Here is a 19490-nt window from a genome sequence, read left to right as displayed (position 1 = left end):
CTGTAATGTAACTATTTGCAGGAACAGAAGCGTGTCGCCGACTTGTTGCTGGGCAGAAGAAAGAAGTAATTCATGCGTTTCATCCCGCTGTCAAGACCTGGCTGAGAGATAGAAAGCCAAGGGTTGTGTGTATTCCAAAGAAACCCCCTTTCCCTCGACAGCCACGTCCTGGTCCATGCCACTCCAATTCATGTACAGGTCACGATGTTTTGTAGAGCTTGGTTATATTCCCGGTGCCAAAGAAAAAGTCAAGAGATGGTGACCTCCCCCCGTTCCACCCAAAAAACATGTAGAAAAACGCTGGCACAAACCACTTTTTCCCTCGTCGCATTTCCATCCATCGCTGCCATCAGGCCCACTGACCTCAACCAAGGAGTTCCTGGCTCTTGTTACAGTCTTCGGGCATCAAGCCACGCTCTTTGTGCATTGATCATGTCTTCGTTCAATTAATGGAAAACAGTGCGCCTGTCATGTCTTCCTCGCCGAGGCCATTGGGTATAAGTTCTATGCTTGGTGATTTTGATGCTTCCGTGGCCAACAACAAAAAGGAAAGACTCCAAAACCTTCCTTTTTCATGCTTGTCCCAGTCTGTCGCCGGCGCAGCGGTCGCAGTGCTGGGGAAATTTTTTGAAACTCGTCACTCTGATGAGGGGGTATCGTTGACCACCGGTTATCTTCGCACAGCAAATCCGATGTAGAGCCCGCGGTTACGCCAAAGTCCTAAAATTATTCAAATTGCTCATTTTGCGTATCGGTAACAGTGTCGCTCAGGTTGATAAGGAGTTGGGCCAGACATCGCTTGGTAGCGGCATCATCCCGGAGGACATTGGAAAACGTGGCATCTCGAAGTGGTTCGGGGAGGCACTGTCGCAGCGCTTGACGGGCTCGGTTGTTGTCACTAAGCCTTGGATCGGGGTCAGTCGAAAGGGCTGGATTTGTAAAGAAGCACTGTGAAAACTCACCTCAAGAAGCATCTAACTACGTGTTTCAAGAGTCGGACAGTCTGCGTCTCGACCAAGCCAATCACCATGTTGCTCAGGACGGTGCCCACCGCGTAGAATCTCTCATAGGTGGCACAGATATATCCCAGCCCCGTGTCATCAAGCAAAATCTTCTGAACAATGAAGATGGCCACAGTTTTGGATAATTCGCTGCCCGTCTCCATGATACGCAGGCAGAGTGGAATGATCTCTGTAGTCAATAGAAATGTGATTGTTGGCGAGGAGTTATTGGTATTTCCGTGTGCGCCGGGAGTGCCTGCTGGGTTCATTGAGACACCGGAGGAGGGCTCGTTCTTGACGAGAGCACCGATAACACCGAGTGACGTGAGGCGCAGGTATTCGAAAGGTCTCGACTTGGAGGTGGTGTTTAAGAACGGATAGAGAAAGAGTGGAATATGCGCTGGTAGCGATAGTCAGCTTCGCATCCGCTTTCCGATCCCAATCCCCCGAGAATGCTTACCACTAAGAAATAGGCCCCTGGTTTCATTGTGGCTTGCTACACACTGAAGCAAGGCCAAGGCGTTGCACACGCGGTTGCTGGCTGCTGCGGTAAGCTGGCTTGGGTTCAGCAGCGGATAGACTGAGATGATCTCCTGGAGCAGACTGGTCATGACGCCGAAACTGTGCCAGAGAACCAGCGCGAGCTCTGGTACTTGTTCCCTCTTCTTACTGAGTTCCATCAAAGCTCCCTCTCTTCTGTTCGGATCCATCAATTCCGCCACCCACTGTAAGACCTTGCGGTTCTCTTCCGACAATTGCTGATCCATGCCCGGTGACGCCTGGTCGTTCATCGAGGTCAGAGACGGGCCCATAGCATTCTGCGCGTTGTCGGCCGTGGCCTGCCGATTGGTATTCTGGGCATGGGAAGAGTTATGATTTGGGTTGATCGCGAGTCGGGAGTAGTGTTGCTGCTGAGCGGCCGCGGCGGCAGCAGCAGCAGCCGCAGCCTGGGCTTGCGCCTGTTGCTGTCCGTGGCTCAGGGTCTGGTGACTCTGCTGCGGACCGTTGTGTTGCCAGGAGGATTGGTCATGCTGGTTGTATTGTTGCTGATGCGAATAAAGATGCTGTGTCTGAAGCATGGTGGTTGGAGGGTCGTGTTCAGGTCAGGCCAAAGTCATTCTCAGATCGAAAGGGTGAGGCAGTAAAAACGTCAGACACTCGAGTGCTAGTGACGGAGACCGCAGTCCAAGTCACCAAGCAGACCGAGGACAATGTGAGTGACTAAGATCCGAAGTATAGAAGCTGAGACTCGACAATGAAAGGTAACAAAAGGGATTCGATGCAGGAAGTGCAGAGCGGGGAGCGGGAACGAAATGAAATCGGCCCCCTACTTGTGGTCTGCAGAAAACTCGAAGAGGATCACGAGCTTAACTGTGGGCTTAGCATCCTGTGGCTCACCGTACTTGGGGACGCGCCTAGGTACCATAGGTACCAGTAGGGAGGCCCGGTCGGCTTACCAGGCATGAAGGCTTGGCAGCTTAGTTAAGAAAGATGCCCGGCTGGTGCGCCCTGAGCGAAGCGGCGAGGTGTCCGAAAGCCCTTTTGTCACCCATTTGTCCCCTAATTGGTGCTGCCTTGTAGCCTTGTTTCAGTTCTGCGATGATCACGGCAAGTGGCTGCATGCCGAGGCTGTCCACGATCTTGCTTGTCCGTCTGTATTCATATTTCTTTAGATCGACAACCTTTCGTCTCCTCGGTTTCCTCAAGATGATATCATTTGTGCATTCTGTCCATCATTATACTCCGCATTCATTTCCATATACAAGTGTCATCTATCCACTGTAACACGGCATCCATTCGATGATACCCCAAAGTCCAACCTTCAGATCAAGGCGTCCGGAATTTCTCATGCCCAATGCAGTGTGCTCCGCTAGAAAACAATAAACTCGGAATCATCATCTACGTTTCATCGTCTCGACCTTGATCTGCTGCTTCGCCTCGTTCTTCGGTCCGAAGAACTTTCACTACCTGTTGGCAGAGTTAGCAAAATGTGAGGGGAAGACACCCGCGCCTTGGTTGTACTTACTTGATACCGTGTATTCGGAAAAGTAGGAGCTGTCATAGTCCGAGTTGCTCTTATCGTCACGTCGATTTCTCCTCTTCAGCCCCAGCCAGAGGGCCAGAGCCCCTAGTGCTGCAGCCATCCAGCCTGCTGTTCCCCATCCACTTCTCCTCTTCTCCTCCACAACCTCAGATCTCCCTGGTCTGGTACCGAACCACGTCCTTCGTCCTCTCCCATCCCTGTGCGAGTGTCTTTCCACATACACTTCTTCTTCGGTGCGTCTTCGTCGCGGACCAAGGCCGAAAATGGCCAAAAGTCCGTCAATCAGTCCCTTGAAGATGCAACAGGCGCAGAACAAGATGAGGAGAAAGATGCCAGCAATGACACCAATCACAATGCCGGCAATTGCACCACCACTCAGCCCACCACCAGATTTGGACGATGACGGCCCAACAATGATACTGCCATCCGTGCCTACCGGTGTCTGAAAAGGTGCTGTGGTAGTGGCGCCTCCAATGCTCGTTACGGTGACGAGGGTGTTGCTGGTAGGCCGGAGTGGGGCGCTCGCGGTGTTGGTAATGACCGTGGTGACTGTATACAGGCTGCTGTAGTATCCAGAACTCCCCCCGCCCACGGCTGCGCAGCTTCCAGGAGACTGGCAGAACTGTCCTGACAAACAGCAAACATTGCCGCAGGGAGTTTCGCCAAGAGAGTATGAGCAGCTGATTGTGCTCGCCGGCACATACGAGCTGTAGGTGGAGGTGACAGTCTTCAAATCTGTCTGTACAAACGTCACAGTGGTATATTCCCATTGTCCCGCGGCGGTTGTCGTAGCTCCAGCTCCGCACTGGGCCTCGTTGTTGGAATCAGTGTAGCAGACCTGGCCGGTCTCGCAACATAATTGCCCATAGTATCCGCATGGATTTTCACATCTCTTCTCAATATCTTGGAGATCTTCAAAGCTCTGCAGGAAATCGGGCAAGAATCCTGCAATGACGAATCGCGAGAATTTGGCGGTGAGGAGGAGCGAGGTCAGCGACAAAGGGACCTGGAAGAGTCGCATGGCTGCAACACAGTCCGGCGGTCGTTCGCGATAGGCAGTCAGTGCAGATGGATGTTAGGTGGGTGTCGGAGTGTTATGTTCGCATTGGGTGTTTGTTGCTTTCAATGGTGAAGGAGTCGAGGTTGGGTTGTGAAGCAATACTTCCGCTGTCCAGCCGCACAACGATCCTGTGAAACTTTTGACTTTCCAAAGAACATCAATAGACAAGAATTAGAGTATGAGAGAGTAGAAAACAATTGAAGATGAGATTTAGCGTTGGGCAGAATCGTGAGGGTTTTTTGGGCGCTGGAAGGTGGTGAGGTACCAGCCTCCCACTGCCCTGCCACCTGGATATTTGACACACCAACAAGTTGAGACCGACAGTGAAATTAGATCACTTCCCAGGTGGCTGGGAAACAACGACTTGACTGATTAGGAAGAGATGGCTCAAGCCCTGCCGTTGACAAAAGGCATTCTCGAGATTGATGTGCTGTATGCAAGGTGCCGGACTGGCAGCTGGACTCTGGGAGCTGTCGGCACCCATTAGCACCCAAGTGGCAGCGGGCAATCCGATTCCCTCGGCTACATGTGCTGTCCAGTTAGGAGTCATCCTGCTTTCAAGTAATGATGCCATGAAACCAAAGACCTACTTATGCCAACTCTTTGTTCTGGTTAAGGCTCATTTGTGATAATTTTTCGTTCCCCAAGAGCTTATCGCACCTACCTTGCTGTGTTGCCCGGTGGCCCTGTAGCGCTGGCAGTACTGAACGCCCCGTGGATCATGATCAGCGCGCGCCACAATAAGCTCATTAGCCACCTCTTGGCACACCGCCACATGAGGATCTGGCTCTCGGCAGACTTGCCTGATCTACTGACACCGTCGCGCTTTCACCTTGCGAGCTGGAAAAGTCGGTATCGGTACCGTGTCGCTGTCACCTTCCCCATCTTTGTATGGCAGGATTCCGAATCTCATCCTTCCAAAGTATCGGCAGTTGTGTTCTCTTACCCCACCAATGGTCATCCAGCATGTCTTGGGATACGGCAGTCCACACCGACCAAGCTCGATGACGTCAATAAGTCGACACTCGTTCCGAGCATTTCCGGCGAGGCTGGACAAGGTGGGAAGGCGTAACTTGAACGGCCAAGGTGACTGGCAGTCAAAATGGTTTGTAGATATGTCCCCCCAATCATCAATCAACCTGGGACTCTTCTGGAATCAAAGAACAACACGTAAACACGTGGGGCGGCCCACTATCACGACCGGCGCATGACCCTCTTTGTCCTTGCAACCAAGGCCTTGCTCCTTTAGAGCCTCAGACAGCCCTTACCGAAAACTGCCTGTCTCCGTTCAAGCTTTCTTGACCCAGTTCTGTGTGGTATCTTCCCCCTGCCTTGTACACCGAGCTAATCCATAGCCATTGGGGAGCGAGATATCAGGATCTAATGACGTTCATCCTTTGAGTGGTGTGACCGATCCACTGAGCGAGCCGGCGGAGCGAGACTTGACGACATTGAAGCTGTTTTTTGGCCAGCGTTTCAGTCCACTGCGAAGGCACTCGGTACCGAAATTGTCCCTCCATTGTACTGAGTCCATACAGCTGTACGCAGTTGCAATACCTACTGCCTCATACACCACAGGTCGGAAAAGCTGCTTACAATTGCGTGGACATTGATAACGTCAGCTACCTGGCCGACCTCAATCACCTGTGCCAGCCCGGCTGTGTGTCTAGCAACCAATCACTGAGTGTGTCTCTGAATCTGTGCCCCCGACACTGTCCCCAGCATTAATACACAGACTCTTGCTAGATGGTTTGGCCTGCCATGACGTCGAGCTTCACGGTTTCAACCATACAGCACCGTCTACACTTTGGTCAGAAGTGTGGATGTGGAAAGCCTGGAAGACGTGTGTGTGTTTTCTTGCCACAATGTGTGCCCCTTTGAGAGGTATCCGTGTCAAGCTACGGGTAGGCTCCGAATAGGCACATATTGGGCCCCGGTCGGTAGCAGAGACCGTCTGCTATGATGCCTTCTATCTTGGCTCCTGGATCCAGACCCGTGGCTTTCTGCCGGTATCCGGACTTTGTGGGCGCCAACCTGCTGAACGGACAAACCCTTGTCGAAAAGAGGCTTAATGGGCGCGACGTTGAACCAACCTCAGATTAGTCACTCCGTCGGATGATCTGCTGCAAGCAGTACTGCCTAATGTTCCAGGTGCACGTCTAGGTGCATGTTGCAGGTTCTCGGGCCCAATAAGCCACGCTTCTCGAAAGCCCACTATTGTCTCTGTTCAATAACTGAGAATCCACATGCCAGAAGGTCCAGTGTTTGCCTCAGTGCGGTGCACCTGTGGCTGTCAGATCTTGAAAGTAAGTTCAGATCTTGCCTGTTGTGCCTGATAGCCTCAGTGGTCCACATCTAGGCAACAAACTCATTCATAGCGTTGCCAGGTCTGTGAATGCTATTGCGCCTCAAATAAAATTCAATGGACAGCTTAAGTCTATGGAACGCGATGGGCTGGTCAGTGTCTCGTTGTCTATAAGCGCTTCCTTTGCGCCAGACTAGCTAGGCGGCAATCGGCAAGGCTGCATGAGATCACCTTCCTTCCAGAAGGCAGATCACATTCTGCACAATTTCCTGACTCAGGTTCGCGCCGGTACCAGGGGTCCATCATGATGAAGCGGTGCGACCCGACAAGATACGGGAGGGTATATCGGTGCGTAAGTAGCTGGACAAGACCCTGCTTTGCCTCCATTTCCCCCTTCAGTAATGATCACTATCTGTGTGCAGGGACGTAGTATGGCCAGCCATACTACTTCACGATGATGCTGAAGAGACACACCTGCCCTGCTTCATGACAGACTCTCTTTCAACTCAAGCACTCGGAGCCTGGGGAAGGAGGAGGCTCTCTGACCGGATTGGCGTTATTCAGTACTGGTCGTACTAGCCCTGCTACTCCTGCGCAGAGGTCATGCAAGCAGCCGTTGGTCCACTTAACGCCATCATGCCGACGAACAAGATCGTGGACAAGCATCGAAGTTAAGCTTATCTTCCCTGGTCGGTCTTTACGTACTTTACGAAGTGCCATTCTCTCTGGAGAGTACTCGCCTTTCGAGGTTGTGCATCAGGGGCGTTGGCAGCAGTTGTCATTATTGGGATCATATGCATGAGAATGATTTTCCAATACTTGTGGAAGAGTGCCGAGTGGTTAGAGCTGGTGAGCTGGTGAGCTGGGACCAGATCAGATTACAGCCTTTCGAACTCCTGGCAACGGTATGCAAGAAATAGCTGCAGCCTCTCCATATTTTTTATCCAACGACCACTTCAAGGTACAGACCACGTTGTGATGCTCTCTCGACAAAGGTGGATGGCAGTGACGCTGTACACTTTCAAACAACTGCTGAGTGCTCTTTATTAGTACTAGCAACCTGTTATGGTAGACCCTGGAGAACGGGCACCCTGTGCATCGGCATGCTGTTGTTGCCAGTCAACCCTTTTAGAAGCCAGACGAAGCTTGTCAGAGACACCGACAACATGCTATCCCTCTCCAGGAGCGTTTCAGCCTCGCTTCGCTTTGTCGACGAGACCCATCTATGAATTGAGAGCGGCATATGGTTCCTGAAGGTTAGCAGGTAACCGACCTGCGCTGGCTTTGGTGGATCGGTAGCTGTGGGAAAGTCCGGCGCCACGATGTCATCGAGCAGGGCCGCCAGGGCCGCCTAAAGTCGGATACCCCGCGGGTATTCGCTGCCTGTGATTGTGCTCTGGGTAGTGGTGGTGCTGCTGTTGTCTCCCTAGCTACGGCTCCGCCCTGCTGCCATCAATCCTGTCACCCGGGTGTCGACCATTGCCCACTGTGCACACCAAGTCCGCCTACGCGCTCGATACCCACGTATTGGAGCTTCGCGGTACCTAAGGGGGCCTCTTCTCCGTCAGGCTGCCTGGACTTGAGGGCATCCTGGGCGCCATGACCCTACGACCATGCCTGGGGATTACAGCATCTCCCCAGCCTACCAACCCCTCCTAAGACGCCAACCCTTGCGTAGAGCGGAGCTATTTCTTTGATGTGTAGCGTGGACTTAGCGCAAGCCACTTTCTGCCTCTTTGGGCAAGGTGGAAAGTAAGGTTGCATAAAGGTTCTGGCTGACTGATGAAGGCACAACTGGGTCTTGCTGCACAGTGAGATAGCGAGCTAGCAGGGGTGTGCATGATTAATGCGCCTTCTGAGAAAGGTATAGCCCAGGCTTCTCCATCTCGCGCCCAGGACCAGGGTTATTGCTGGGTCTTCCAAGGTGACCGAGACGCCAGGACCAAATCGAATGGTCTGCTCCGAGTGGACGAGGGGACGGTGGAGGGCGTGTTGAAACCACACAAGCATTCGTGCCCTTTGAAGGGCCAAGAATACAGCAGACCACCCTTTGCTACCTACGCCAGCCTTGTGCTCGGACAGGCCTTGTATAAGAAATGGACTTGCCCCCCACCATTTGCCTCTGCAGCCCCTCCTCTCTCCAACCCACTCTGAGAACCTTCAAGTCCAAAGCGAATACTTCAAGTGTACATCTATTCAATCTTCCTTACAACCACTCAATACCTCAGCATCACCATGACCGACTATCGCTCTGCCAACGGCTGGGGCCAGCAATCCGCCAACTACTCCCCCATTGATTCCTCCTTCCAATGGGACTACAACAACGTCCAGTCGCCCAAGAACATGGTCAGCCACTACAATGATCTGTTGCAGAGAGCTGCCGACTTCTACGCCACTCTCGATAACTCGTTCGACAGCATGTCGTCGTCCGGGTCAGACAGCTCGTACAGATCAACGCCGGAGCGCCGAGTGTCCCCGACGAGCAACAGCAGTGTCGTTGCTCAAGTCAAGAGCTCCATTCCCGACAAGATCGAGGTAAGCTTGGAATATCCCTATATGCCGCGGCATGGTGGCGGCTGACCAGTTCACAGAGGAGACGAGAGCAAAACCGCTCCTCGCAGCGAGCATACAGAGAGCGTAAAGAGCGCCATCAGAAGGAGCTCGAAGAGCAGATTACCCAGTGGCAGCAGAAGCACCAGCTGCTCTCCCGATCCTACTCGCAGCAAACCGAGGAAGTTGCCCGTCTCAAGGCACAGATCGAGCAACTCAACGGTGAAATCACCCAGCTCCAGTCCGGCCTGCCCAGCCTCTGTGGCTCATTATGCCAGTCACCCCAAGAATTCGACTTGGTGCCGTTCTTCAACGCGGACGCACTCAGCCCGCAGAGCACTCCTCGGCTATCACATTCGTTTCCCAGCCGGCGCAACTCGTAGAGAGTTGAACCGCCGGTGCTGGCTGATGACGTATGAGTGATTTTATTGGGCAGCATAGCGCAAGGCTGGGACGACCTGGGGCGTTGGGACGCATGGCGACCGCGGGGTTCGGGGGGCGTTTGATGCTGATGTTCAATGGACGGTCAGATGTGCATTTGAGCGAGAGGCAAATTGTGCATACATTCCATGTTGTTTGATTTTGATGCCTACGCGCTGTGTGTGGGAGTGTGGGTGTGGATGTTTGCATCTATTGAAGAGGAGACTATTTTTTTCGGAAAATTGTCCTGAAAGGGGCTACCTGAGATGTGTTCCTCAGTCAGAAAGGCACTATAATGCTGAGCTACGATGACAGGCGCTAATGGCATGAGCAGCCTTCCCATCGAACGAGTTTTTTGATAGAGAAATGATTTCCACCTCGACTTGGCTCGCGCCAAATTGGAATACCAATACTGAACGGGCAGAGATCTCTCGCGCGGACAATGCCCATTCCTTTTCTCAAGCCATCCCTCCTACGATGCGGCTCGCTATCAATTCTAAAATTGATATGATCCTCCATCAAACACGGGGGCAATGACCGTCTTTGGGCATGTCGCTTCTCTCTCTTTCTAACGGTGTGTGTTTCTCCCATGGAATTTCGGCACAGGTCCGGGCACGAAATGTCAGGCCAAACCATTCCAGGAAGTGGGTCATCAGCAAATCGTCTGGGAAAATGGGATCGACCCCCTTGGGTGTACAATATGAAGTAATGAGCTCAGCAGGATCCTCTGAGTAAGAAGCTCCGGCACTTACATAAGTTACATAACCACTGCCAGCCACCCAGGTGCCAGCCAGGGCCCTTGCTGCGACTTCGCCCTGTCCTGGGAGCTTCTTGGCAACTTCCGTTCTAGTCGAGATCCACGTGGGAGGGGTGGATGGAAGGATGACAAGGAGTGGTTGTCGGTTGCAGGTCGCCGTCCACGATCCTGTTGGAAGCCCGACGTGGGCTGCAAGCCATGGGCTCCCCGACTAACACAGACAAATCACGACCTGTCCTGGGCGCCGTTGCCACTTCGAGAGCCACAGCGTTGTATCATCTCGAAATACCTGGTGATTCGCGATCGCTTCGTCTGCTCATGCAATGGAAACGATTCTCAGGGTTCATTACTATTGACATCTGATAGGCCAGTGCCGGACACCTTTTCCCTTGCTCTTGGCATATCCAAGAGCCCAGTAGGACCGCAACAACAAATCAAGGGGTCTACCACGAATTACCCGGAAAGGGTAAGAGTCAACCGATGACGGGAAGCCCCAAAGACGGGAATACTCGCAGAGAGAAAATCAGTCCAAGCATCTTCGGGTGTCCGGCTTGGCTTCGTCAAACCTATTCCCAAAAAGTTTGGGGAAAACAAAAGTCTGGGAAAATAGGCAGTCAGGACAAGATGCTGAAACCAAAAAATTGGCTGAATCATCGGCTGTTGCCAGTGTAGTGAGTGACGTGGGCTGAGCCCTCAAGCGAGGAAGAGACCACCTGCCCTGCTGCTGCACGACCAAGAAAAAAAAGAGACCAACGGTGTAGCCAGTAGTACCGACATGCATGGGAGAGAGACTGGGGGAGTTCATTATCAAAGCACCCCATGTCCTTGGCTTTTTACTCGATAGGGAGTCCGTATTTCTACCGGCAGCCAGCCTGTCCGAGACTCCAGGGCGCTACGAGGAAACCACCCCCGAAACGTTACCTAAGCTTTCGCTTGCTCGACAACCTTTACGCAAATAGATGCACCAGGAAGCGCCTATCGCCCTCTACCGACCCTGGTGGCATATCGTTACCGCGTGCAGGGATGTCGCTTCTTCATTGACTATACCGAGTAGGGGAGCCATGAACGACGTATTATGCCATCCTTGGGGTCTGTTGAGCGAGGAGGTAAACGTTCAAACGCGCAATGGGCTGAGGCGCTGCGAGTTCCACTTCCTCCCAGTTTCAAGCCGTCTCTTGTAACAGTCACCATCCTCCCACTTGTGCCCGAGGGAAAATTGCGAGGGGCCACAAAGCCCAAACGTGGTATAGCAACCGAGCATCCATCTGGCAGGACTTGACTATGGTCCTGTTAGGAAGTCGTACTCCACATCAATCCAAGCTCCTCTCCCGCCCCTGGTCGACAGAGGGTCTTCCTAGTCTTGGACCGTTCGAGACTCCTGTCCCCCTGGGTCTACCGGGCTGGGCCATACCAATCGTGGGCAAGATGCCGGGCATCTAAACCTCTTTTGACAGGTGCACTAAATTACGACCCGGGGTCATGGGCCAAGGCATGAAGGCCCACTAGTCCATCCTTGCAGCCCTCACTAGCCCTAGCCCGCCTACCTACCTACTGTATGTATGTACAGTTCCCCTCCACGCACTCTCCTTCCAAGACCGGTGGAAAAGGATCCAAAGTACCAGGGATGATGTGTGTGTGTCGGTGTGTTTGTGGACTTAGGATCACTCGAGATTCATGCAGGGCAGATAGCCAATAGCCGTGTGTCGTCTGACAGATCTCTATCTATTTCTCGCTTTTGTCCATCTCCCTGTTTTCTTTGTGATGTTCATTGATGAGTGGTACTTCCGGTCACGGCGCACAAGAAGGAGAAGGTGGCCTGACCAAGAGAAGCTTCCACACCCAATCATCCCTCCAGCTGTCAAAGAGCCTTGCTATGCGGGTAGTGCGTATCGATATCCCCTTTTTTCTCTACGATGCCAGAATTACCGCTCTGCGTATGGTGGATACGCGGACCCGCCACATCACAAGCAGTGCGGATCGGTATTCCCCTTCTCTTGCGGTGCCAGAATGACTGTACTGCGAATCGTGGATTTGCGGGTCCGCCATATCCACAGCTTCCGAGTCCCGCGAGTTTGGCCTCGTCAGAGATGCTGCGACGAGACCCGTCCGGTGGAGGGAGAAGCGACGATGAGGTACGCTGCACTCCGTACTCCGGACAGGAAATCCCCTCCACGGAAGACAGATCGTCGATCTATTCTCGAATCGCTTACTCCATATTGATCCCAGTATGCAGCATGATGTCTGTGTCCCCAGCGGCCACATCAAACACCGTGAGACGATCGGATTCCTTCCGACTTCGCCGGCACTACTGAGTTTCCAGAATACTTCTGAATATGATCGCGATCGCCGTTCTACTGCGACCTGTAGACCCGGCATCCCACACTGCAGCAGGGAGCATACCGTAGCAACCCACAAGTTTCCGGTGTTGCGTTTTCCCTAAGAAGACCCGTAACTACCTGGCTGCCACCATTGTAACCTCTTCTCACACACACCTCAACAGGCGGTGTCGTCCACCCATAGCCCATAGTTACATTTCCCCCGGGCTGAGCCAGTAATGCACAGCCCTATTCCAGTTAGTCGCGTTGTGGTTTGGTTTTTATTTTATTTTATTTTTTCAAGCGGAGATGTTCTCACTTCCGTCCCCCATGAGCAAATCTTCGTATCGGTTCCCCGTACTGGACACGAAATGGTCGCGTATTGGATCCAGGAACAGAACTATTGACCGACCACTCAGCCGGATCCTCTGTCCTCGCTTCCGCCGTCGCTTCCCGGTAAGTTATCGGGAGCCTCGAGAGATTGCTTGAGATTTCTTTCATTGTAGAAGGCTTGCGGCATTCGTTGAAAGTAACATGATACCGCAACGCGTGTCGACGGGGGAGAGCTGAATGCTCGTAGTTGCCGCCGCTGTCACCGCCAAATTTTTCGTGGTTAGGTGTGTCGGAAGACCCAGATGGTGTTCAAGCTCACACGCGTCTCACGTTGTCATCCTTGGGGACCATATGTGAGTACCGGACGACGCCGACAAGGACAGATCGAAGAGCTGCTCTCTCCTGCGACCTACCAAGTTGGGAACTGTGCTGGGAATTGCGAATCTACGGGGCAGTGTCTGAAACAATATTCTGGTCTCCATCATAACCATAGCATCACGAACATGCCAGCAAGCTGTAGGATTTTCCCTTGCAAATGCCTCCTCCTATTCCTGACCCGCCCTACTCGACCCACGGTCAAACTTCCACGAGAAATCCAAATCCGTGTCGACAAAATAGGGCACTCTCGTCGAACACAGCCGGCGTCCAGAGGCTGACTGCGTTCAAGCCAGGACCAGGATCCTGATTGAAATTCCACCCTGAGTGAATGCGCGAAAACATAAGAGTCAAACACAGGCGTTATCACAAAAGCATACCCTGGAAACATCGATCTTGTTCGCGAACAGAACCTCCCTGCCCGGTGGCTGTGCTGCGAGAACTTGACACCATGCGGATATTGGACGAAGCGAAACGCCCGCCATTGGCGACGAATGTCCCCCGTACAGCCAATACTTACATACCCAGTTACTCGTGGGATCATATCCGCAGGAAAAACTCATACGACGCAAGCGGTGACGAAAATACTCATGCTCGTCGCAGTTGAGACCGACACCATGCCGAGATCGGTGCAGCTGTGCGAGCACGTACACATGAACGTGCCTGGTGCCCGAGTCGTTCATTCGCTTTCAAAACATGGGCGGTACCTTTGAAGTCCCAACAAGGAAGCCGTACCGTGCCAAACGGCGATCCTCAATCCGAGTTGCACTTCACTTCCTCTTTTCCTTTTTGTGGTGGCCGTTGAGTACAGGCAACAAGTGCGGGAGATGTATGTTCGGCACAGCAGCGATCATGCAGAGGCAACCCTATAACTTGACACGGAAATGGGTAGATCAGCAAGAACCATATGCGATGGTGAAGTGACAAACCCTGATGCCTATACGCCATCTCCGGCCGTGACACCCTTGGCCGCACCCAATCGCAGGGATGATTTCCTCCCGCTTCGAGAGCCCGAAATGCTCTCGGGGCCAGTCATAGTGCTGCATGCGTCCTTTTTCGAACTAGGTAAACATAAAACAGGGCGATCCAGGTCAGGAAGCTCCCGTGCCTCTTAGTCATGAATTATGCTTTCCCGTCTGTGGCCCCCCTGTCCTCAAGGGTGCCCCGGTCACGGATTCGTCAATATCCTAAGAGGGTAAGAGTGCCATGGGGTCCCGAGGTGGGTTTTGGCAGGATGGGAGAGTAATTGGTTGAACGAGGTTTGTTTTCTGCTCGAATGGCAATCTATGCCATTGGTTCTCCTTCCGTGTCTTCCCCCAATTATTCACTGTTAGTCACCTCCTCGCCACAATGCACCAAGTGAGCAAAGGGTGTTCGTTGGTTGTGGATTCCTCAAATACCCCTCCGACGGGCACCGGGGTCAGCCGACTACTTGGTTTCCGGGGTGTGATTTGTCCCCATTGGTGTCGTTTGAAACGCAAGCAACAGCTGCACCTTCGCGCTGTCAAATATTTTTCCAGATTGCACATCCTCGTCGGCCTCAGCTGAGGAGGTGGTGTGAGTACTCACCCACCCGTGCCAGGTTTCAGCTCTTGACGATGAAGGGAAGAGGACGGGCTCGGTTCTTTGACGCCGAACCCTAATAGTGGGGCACCGTCTCGACTTTCAGGGCCTTGTGGGCGAGCCTCAACTTACCTGAATATCTCGTAACGGGCCCCTCTTGTTTCAACCAGACAACGAGCACCTATTTCCACTTCCTGCGAACTCCTTCAAGGAGGCATCACGAGATGGTCCATCGTTTGCCTGAGAACCAGACGCTATCAAGTGCACACTGAGCAGGAAAAACGCCGAGGGTGCACTCCGATGGTCTCCGACCTTGGTGAAAGGTCCCGATCGCCCTCGAATACCACTTATGGGAATCCGGAAAGACAAGTTGGTCGCGCCATCCGCCCAGATACCTTCCGTGTTCGACCCCAGGGGCCGTTAATAGGGGCCGTTGATGGGGGCCGTTGATAGGGGCTGGGACGGATGGATGTGGTGAGTGTATTGACATCATCACACAAGGTGAACGGGTCCTGCAAGCAAAGGCAGAGTCTCGAGGGATTTCTGATATCACCCAGATAATATTAAGCAAGACATATCTCGAATCTCACGGACCTCGATTAAAGGTCAGCTTTCTGAGCCCATCGCCAGTAGTTGAGCAAGGTACCAACTGCTGCAGACTTACTTGCAGGTGGGACCACCTTCCCGAAGGAGACACCTCCCTTGCTCTTCTTTACTCCCGCAGGGCTTCTAGACGTCCTCTCGGATCTACGTCGCCGTTGTCTTTGCATGAAGTATAGTTCCCTCTACGTCTTACCTCAAATCTTGGACCCTGCCGTCCTGAAGCCATCGTACAGCAGTCTCCTAGAACGGAATGTGCTCCCCGCGGGGGAAACTCTACAGATCCACTTGTTCTGTCGAAGCGGTGGTCCGGGAAAAATAATGGGCTCTTGTGCCATATGGCTGATCCCGTCGGCGTTAATATTACGTCCCCCTTTCCCTGCATAACCGTCCCAAGATCTTGCTGCCGCTTTTGGAGTCGCGGATCCTCCATATTTATGACAACACAGGGTTTCCGGCCCGAGAAATGTCCTGGGGAGACGTATGTACGAGGGGTCTATTTTCAATGGGTCGGTAATGAGTGGGCAGAGTGTGCCGACTGACACTGCAACTCTGCTTGCTTGAGCGGTTGAAGTCGAGTGAGAATGGCGACATTATTGACGCAGGCTGAGCTGCGGTGCTGGCAGGCGTCTAATAACCCTTGCAAATAGCACCTTACACGTACCTGAGCCCTCATATCACATATACGTCTTCGGCTGGACACTCGACATGATAGTGGGTCTCGTCCGTGGCGGGCAACAAAGCGCATCTGGACCAACAGATGAGATCCACAGCTCTTCAGATCTTCAGCGAAGAAGCTCAGGCGAATCCTTGCTATCCTCACCCCCCTCGTCAGCTGTTGCTGTTGTCTATTCGCGGGTAAGCTTTGTCTTGGATAATCGCTCTCAGTAAGAACCTGGAATACACTCATGTCTTAAAATGCCCAGTTTCTCTCTTCTCATCGGGCATGCAGTCTGGCCAAATGACGAGTGCTGCGAGGTATAGGTCGCCGCTGCAATCGGGGCGTGCGCGTGCGAGATTCCAGCCTTGTCCAGTGCCGTTGTACTTGATATGTAGGACCCCCCTGCGCATGCTCAGCCTTGTAATGCTTTCTATAAGTCCTGCATCTGCTTCGCACCCATGCTTTCAAGGTGGTTTGCTGGTAATGAAGCGAGAGTTGGGTGTTATTCGTAGTAGATCTCTGCAAGCATTCAGCCCGTTTCTCCCGAATTCCTTGTAACCCCTTGTAGCCCCCCAAATGCCCAGCCTTGTATCATGAAAAGCTTAGGCACGTGACTGCTCGTTTCGGGAAACTGCGGAGCCGAGCTTTGTGGGGAGCTTAGTCATCCACCAGCCTCAACGTCTTCACTCCAACCGCACCAACAAGAACCCAGTCATTTTTTTCATCGCAAACAAATTCAATCGCATCACTTCTGGTCTAGTTTTCTTCTTGAACTTAGGCGGAGCTTCTCGCGTCGACGCTGTCATACCTTTTGCCACTGTGGAGGACGCGTCGGCTGGTTGAAGAGCTCGATTACGCGTGTTCCCCCGCAGCTGCACGATCGGAACTCGAGCTCGAATTCCCCTTCGCAAATCGCGAATAATGTCCCACGTCAAGGCATGAGTTCTAGTTCGTCGGCAAACCACGATGTCACGTCTGGTTCGGCCCAGGCAAAGCAGGCCGCGTGTCTCGAATGTCGCCGGAGCAAGGTAAAATGCACACGCGACCTTAACGCCCCGGTGTGTCGGAAGTGCCAACAGGCCGGCTTGCAATGCATTACGCCGGAGTACCATGTGGGAAGGTATAAGGGCGTCAAAAAGTGAGGTTATCGAGCTCTCCCGCATTGTGACAGAAGGCTGATACTGAATCCATCAGCAAGAGGACCGGGCTAGAAAAGGCAATCTATCAGGTCGAGCAGGCGCTGAAGAGGAACCGGGATGGCTCTGTTGGGCTTCCTTCTGAGGTTGAAGCCGACCTGCGACAGTTGATTGGGGCTCCTCAGACAAGCACTGTTCTTGAGCGGAAAACCAGCTTAACCACTCCAGCGACAAACCATCCACAGCTGTTTCTTCAGCCACGCCCAAGTCTAGTTCCCAGCGAGGATAATGGCGTAGCGGAGGATATTCAGGAAGAGCCTGCTACAGAGCATGGCGAAAAGCCCGACGAACTCGCACTCAACAATGCCGACAATCCCTTGCAACTGCTTGCCATGGCTTCGGTGCTTCCCGGTCAGTCGCCCTCAACCGTAATGTCGACATCGCCGGCCGGCGTCGCATCGCATCCAGGAACCAATGACGCAAACCCCGGCGACGCCGAACTACAGCAGTTTTTCGGGTCGCTGATGCCCAGGCTGGACAATTCTCCGGATCTCGACCCAATTGATTTAGGACTCGTGACACAGGACGAAGCCGATTCACTGTTTGCGTATTTCTATGAACGACTATCCCACACGAGATGGGGTCTTGATCCCACCCTCCATACAGCTTCGTTTGTGAGGTCGAGGTCCGCCTTTCTGTTCACCTCCATTCTCGCCGCCTCTGCCTTATTCCTCCCCAAAGCGGAGGCATTGTTGAAGCGACTCTCCAACCACCGAAACTATCTCGCACAAACCGTGATCTTCAAAAGAAATAGATCAGTGGAGATCGTATTAGCTTTCATGGTCAATATTCCTTGGATGACGCCTGCGAAACACTGGGCAGACGATGAGACGTGCGCTCATCTCTCGATGGCGCTGAGCTTGGCATTGGACCTCTCATTGAACAAAATTGTGGTTCCTTCTCCTACGATTCGTCCCGCAGGCTTCCTTGATCGGGTCTCCAAAGCCGATTGTATTGACTCCACAAAGGCTCTACAGCTAGATGGATTTCCGCAGGTTGATCCATCTTCGATCCTAGGTCGACGTTTACTGAGAACACGTGAGCGCGTCTGGCTGGCCTTGTTCGTCCTTGATCGAGGGTAGGCGTATCACGTGTACCACACTGCGCTCGTGACTGATGGATGTCTGCAGTATCTGCCTCGCAAGGGGAAGGCCGTATGCGGTTCCGACCGGGCCCTTGGTAGACAGCTGTGATACGTGGCACATCTCTGACATTGCCGATCGATGGGATGGTAGTGTCGTCTCTGCTGCCGTGCTAAGGCGAGACTTGGTATGCTCTTCTCCGAACTCTGTTCTGACTCCCGCTGACTGCAGCAAGGTCGGGCTCCTTGCAAGCGTTCGCGAAGCTTGCGACGGAAATCAAGGTATCAATGGTGGCCCGGCAGCCGTGAGATTGTAAGTTCATCCTGTCAGATGAAGGTGTTGGAGGTGGCGAACCCACTATAAGCATACTGTTTGACTGACAGCCGAGTAGCTTGAAAGACAAGATCGACCGCTTCTTCGAGCAGTGGTATGCCGTATGGTCACGTCAAATCACACAAGACGATGGTAAGCAACAGAGGAGATCCCCAGTTTCCGTTGTCTTAACAACGTCTCTCAGGTCAACTACCTCCCTACGTCGAGATCCTGGTCTCTCACACCAAGCTTTCCACATACTGTAACGTCGTCAACCACCCAACTGCGTCGAATGACGTGAAACAATTCTTTCGTGCCGCAGGGCTGGCATCAGCCATGAATGTCATGCGTGCAGCAGTCCAGGGCGAGAACCGACTCAAATCGATGCCCAACAATACAGTCATCATGGTCTCTTTCGCGGCGACTTTTGCTCTGGCCCTTGGTACCACAAGTCTAGGAAACCGAGTCATGCTGGCTCCGAATGCGAGAGCACTTATTGAAGAGACAAGCCAGGTGTTGGAAAGGATCGGCAGCTCCCCAAGACACCGCAGGGGCTTATCCGTCCTTTTCGCAAGGCATATCCGGCGGATCATGCAGAGCTCCGTTCTCAGCCCTCCCGAAGATAACCAGAGCTTCGTCGCGGGACCTTCAGAGCAAGCTCATCAGCAAAATCACAACGCTGACCACGACTCCATACGAACAGCTTCGATACCCGCTCCCAATGTCCCCTTGGACCCGTATGTCTTCAACATGACCGACGACCAGATCCTCGAAGCCATCAACAACGCTAGTACTTCACAGGACTTGTTCCAACTCGACGAGACCATGTTTTTCGACTGGCTGGACTGGCCCAATCTCACTTGAGCGGTCGCTGTTGTAAGGCTTTGCTGGAACCTGGAACGTGTTCTTAGTACCA

At 53.0% G+C, this 19490-nt stretch overlaps 4 protein-coding genes across 4 annotated transcripts; 2 read left to right on the top strand and 2 right to left on the bottom strand.

The window, feature by feature from the left end:
* Window positions 1-726: 726 nt before the first annotated feature.
* Window positions 727-2080, bottom strand: AYL99_05719 (hypothetical protein; the record flags this gene model as incomplete). The annotated part of the gene is made up of 3 exons (XM_018837231.1): window positions 727-904; window positions 963-1401; window positions 1462-2080. 3 exons carry the CDS (start codon window positions 2078-2080, stop codon window positions 727-729), a joined length of 1236 nt encoding a protein of 411 aa, XP_018694084.1.
* Window positions 2081-2900: 820 nt separating this feature from the next.
* On the bottom strand, window positions 2901-4066 carry AYL99_05718 (hypothetical protein; the record flags this gene model as incomplete). The annotated part of the gene is made up of 2 exons (XM_018837230.1): window positions 2901-2965; window positions 3028-4066. 2 exons carry the CDS (start codon window positions 4064-4066, stop codon window positions 2901-2903), a joined length of 1104 nt encoding a protein of 367 aa, XP_018694083.1.
* Window positions 4067-8645: 4579 nt separating this feature from the next.
* AYL99_05717 (hypothetical protein) lies at window positions 8646-9343 on the top strand (the record flags this gene model as incomplete). The annotated part of the gene is made up of 2 exons (XM_018837229.1): window positions 8646-8945; window positions 9002-9343. The coding sequence occupies 2 exons, from the start codon at window positions 8646-8648 to the stop codon at window positions 9341-9343; spliced, it is 642 nt and encodes a 213-aa protein (XP_018694082.1).
* Window positions 9344-16922: 7579 nt separating this feature from the next.
* On the top strand, window positions 16923-19438 carry AYL99_05716 (hypothetical protein; the record flags this gene model as incomplete). Its single annotated transcript, XM_018837228.1, has 6 exons — window positions 16923-17122; window positions 17179-18258; window positions 18311-18449; window positions 18498-18574; window positions 18654-18727; window positions 18780-19438. The coding sequence occupies 6 exons, from the start codon at window positions 16923-16925 to the stop codon at window positions 19436-19438; spliced, it is 2229 nt and encodes a 742-aa protein (XP_018694081.1).
* Between the last annotated feature and the right edge of the window lie 52 nt (window positions 19439-19490).

This window comes from Fonsecaea erecta (genome assembly GCF_001651985.1).
Source record: "Fonsecaea erecta strain CBS 125763 chromosome Unknown Scaff4, whole genome shotgun sequence".
NCBI lineage: Eukaryota > Fungi > Ascomycota > Eurotiomycetes > Chaetothyriales > Herpotrichiellaceae > Fonsecaea > Fonsecaea erecta.
Note: the sequence above shows the minus strand (reverse complement) of the source record. Positions and strands in the feature narration are given on the sequence as shown.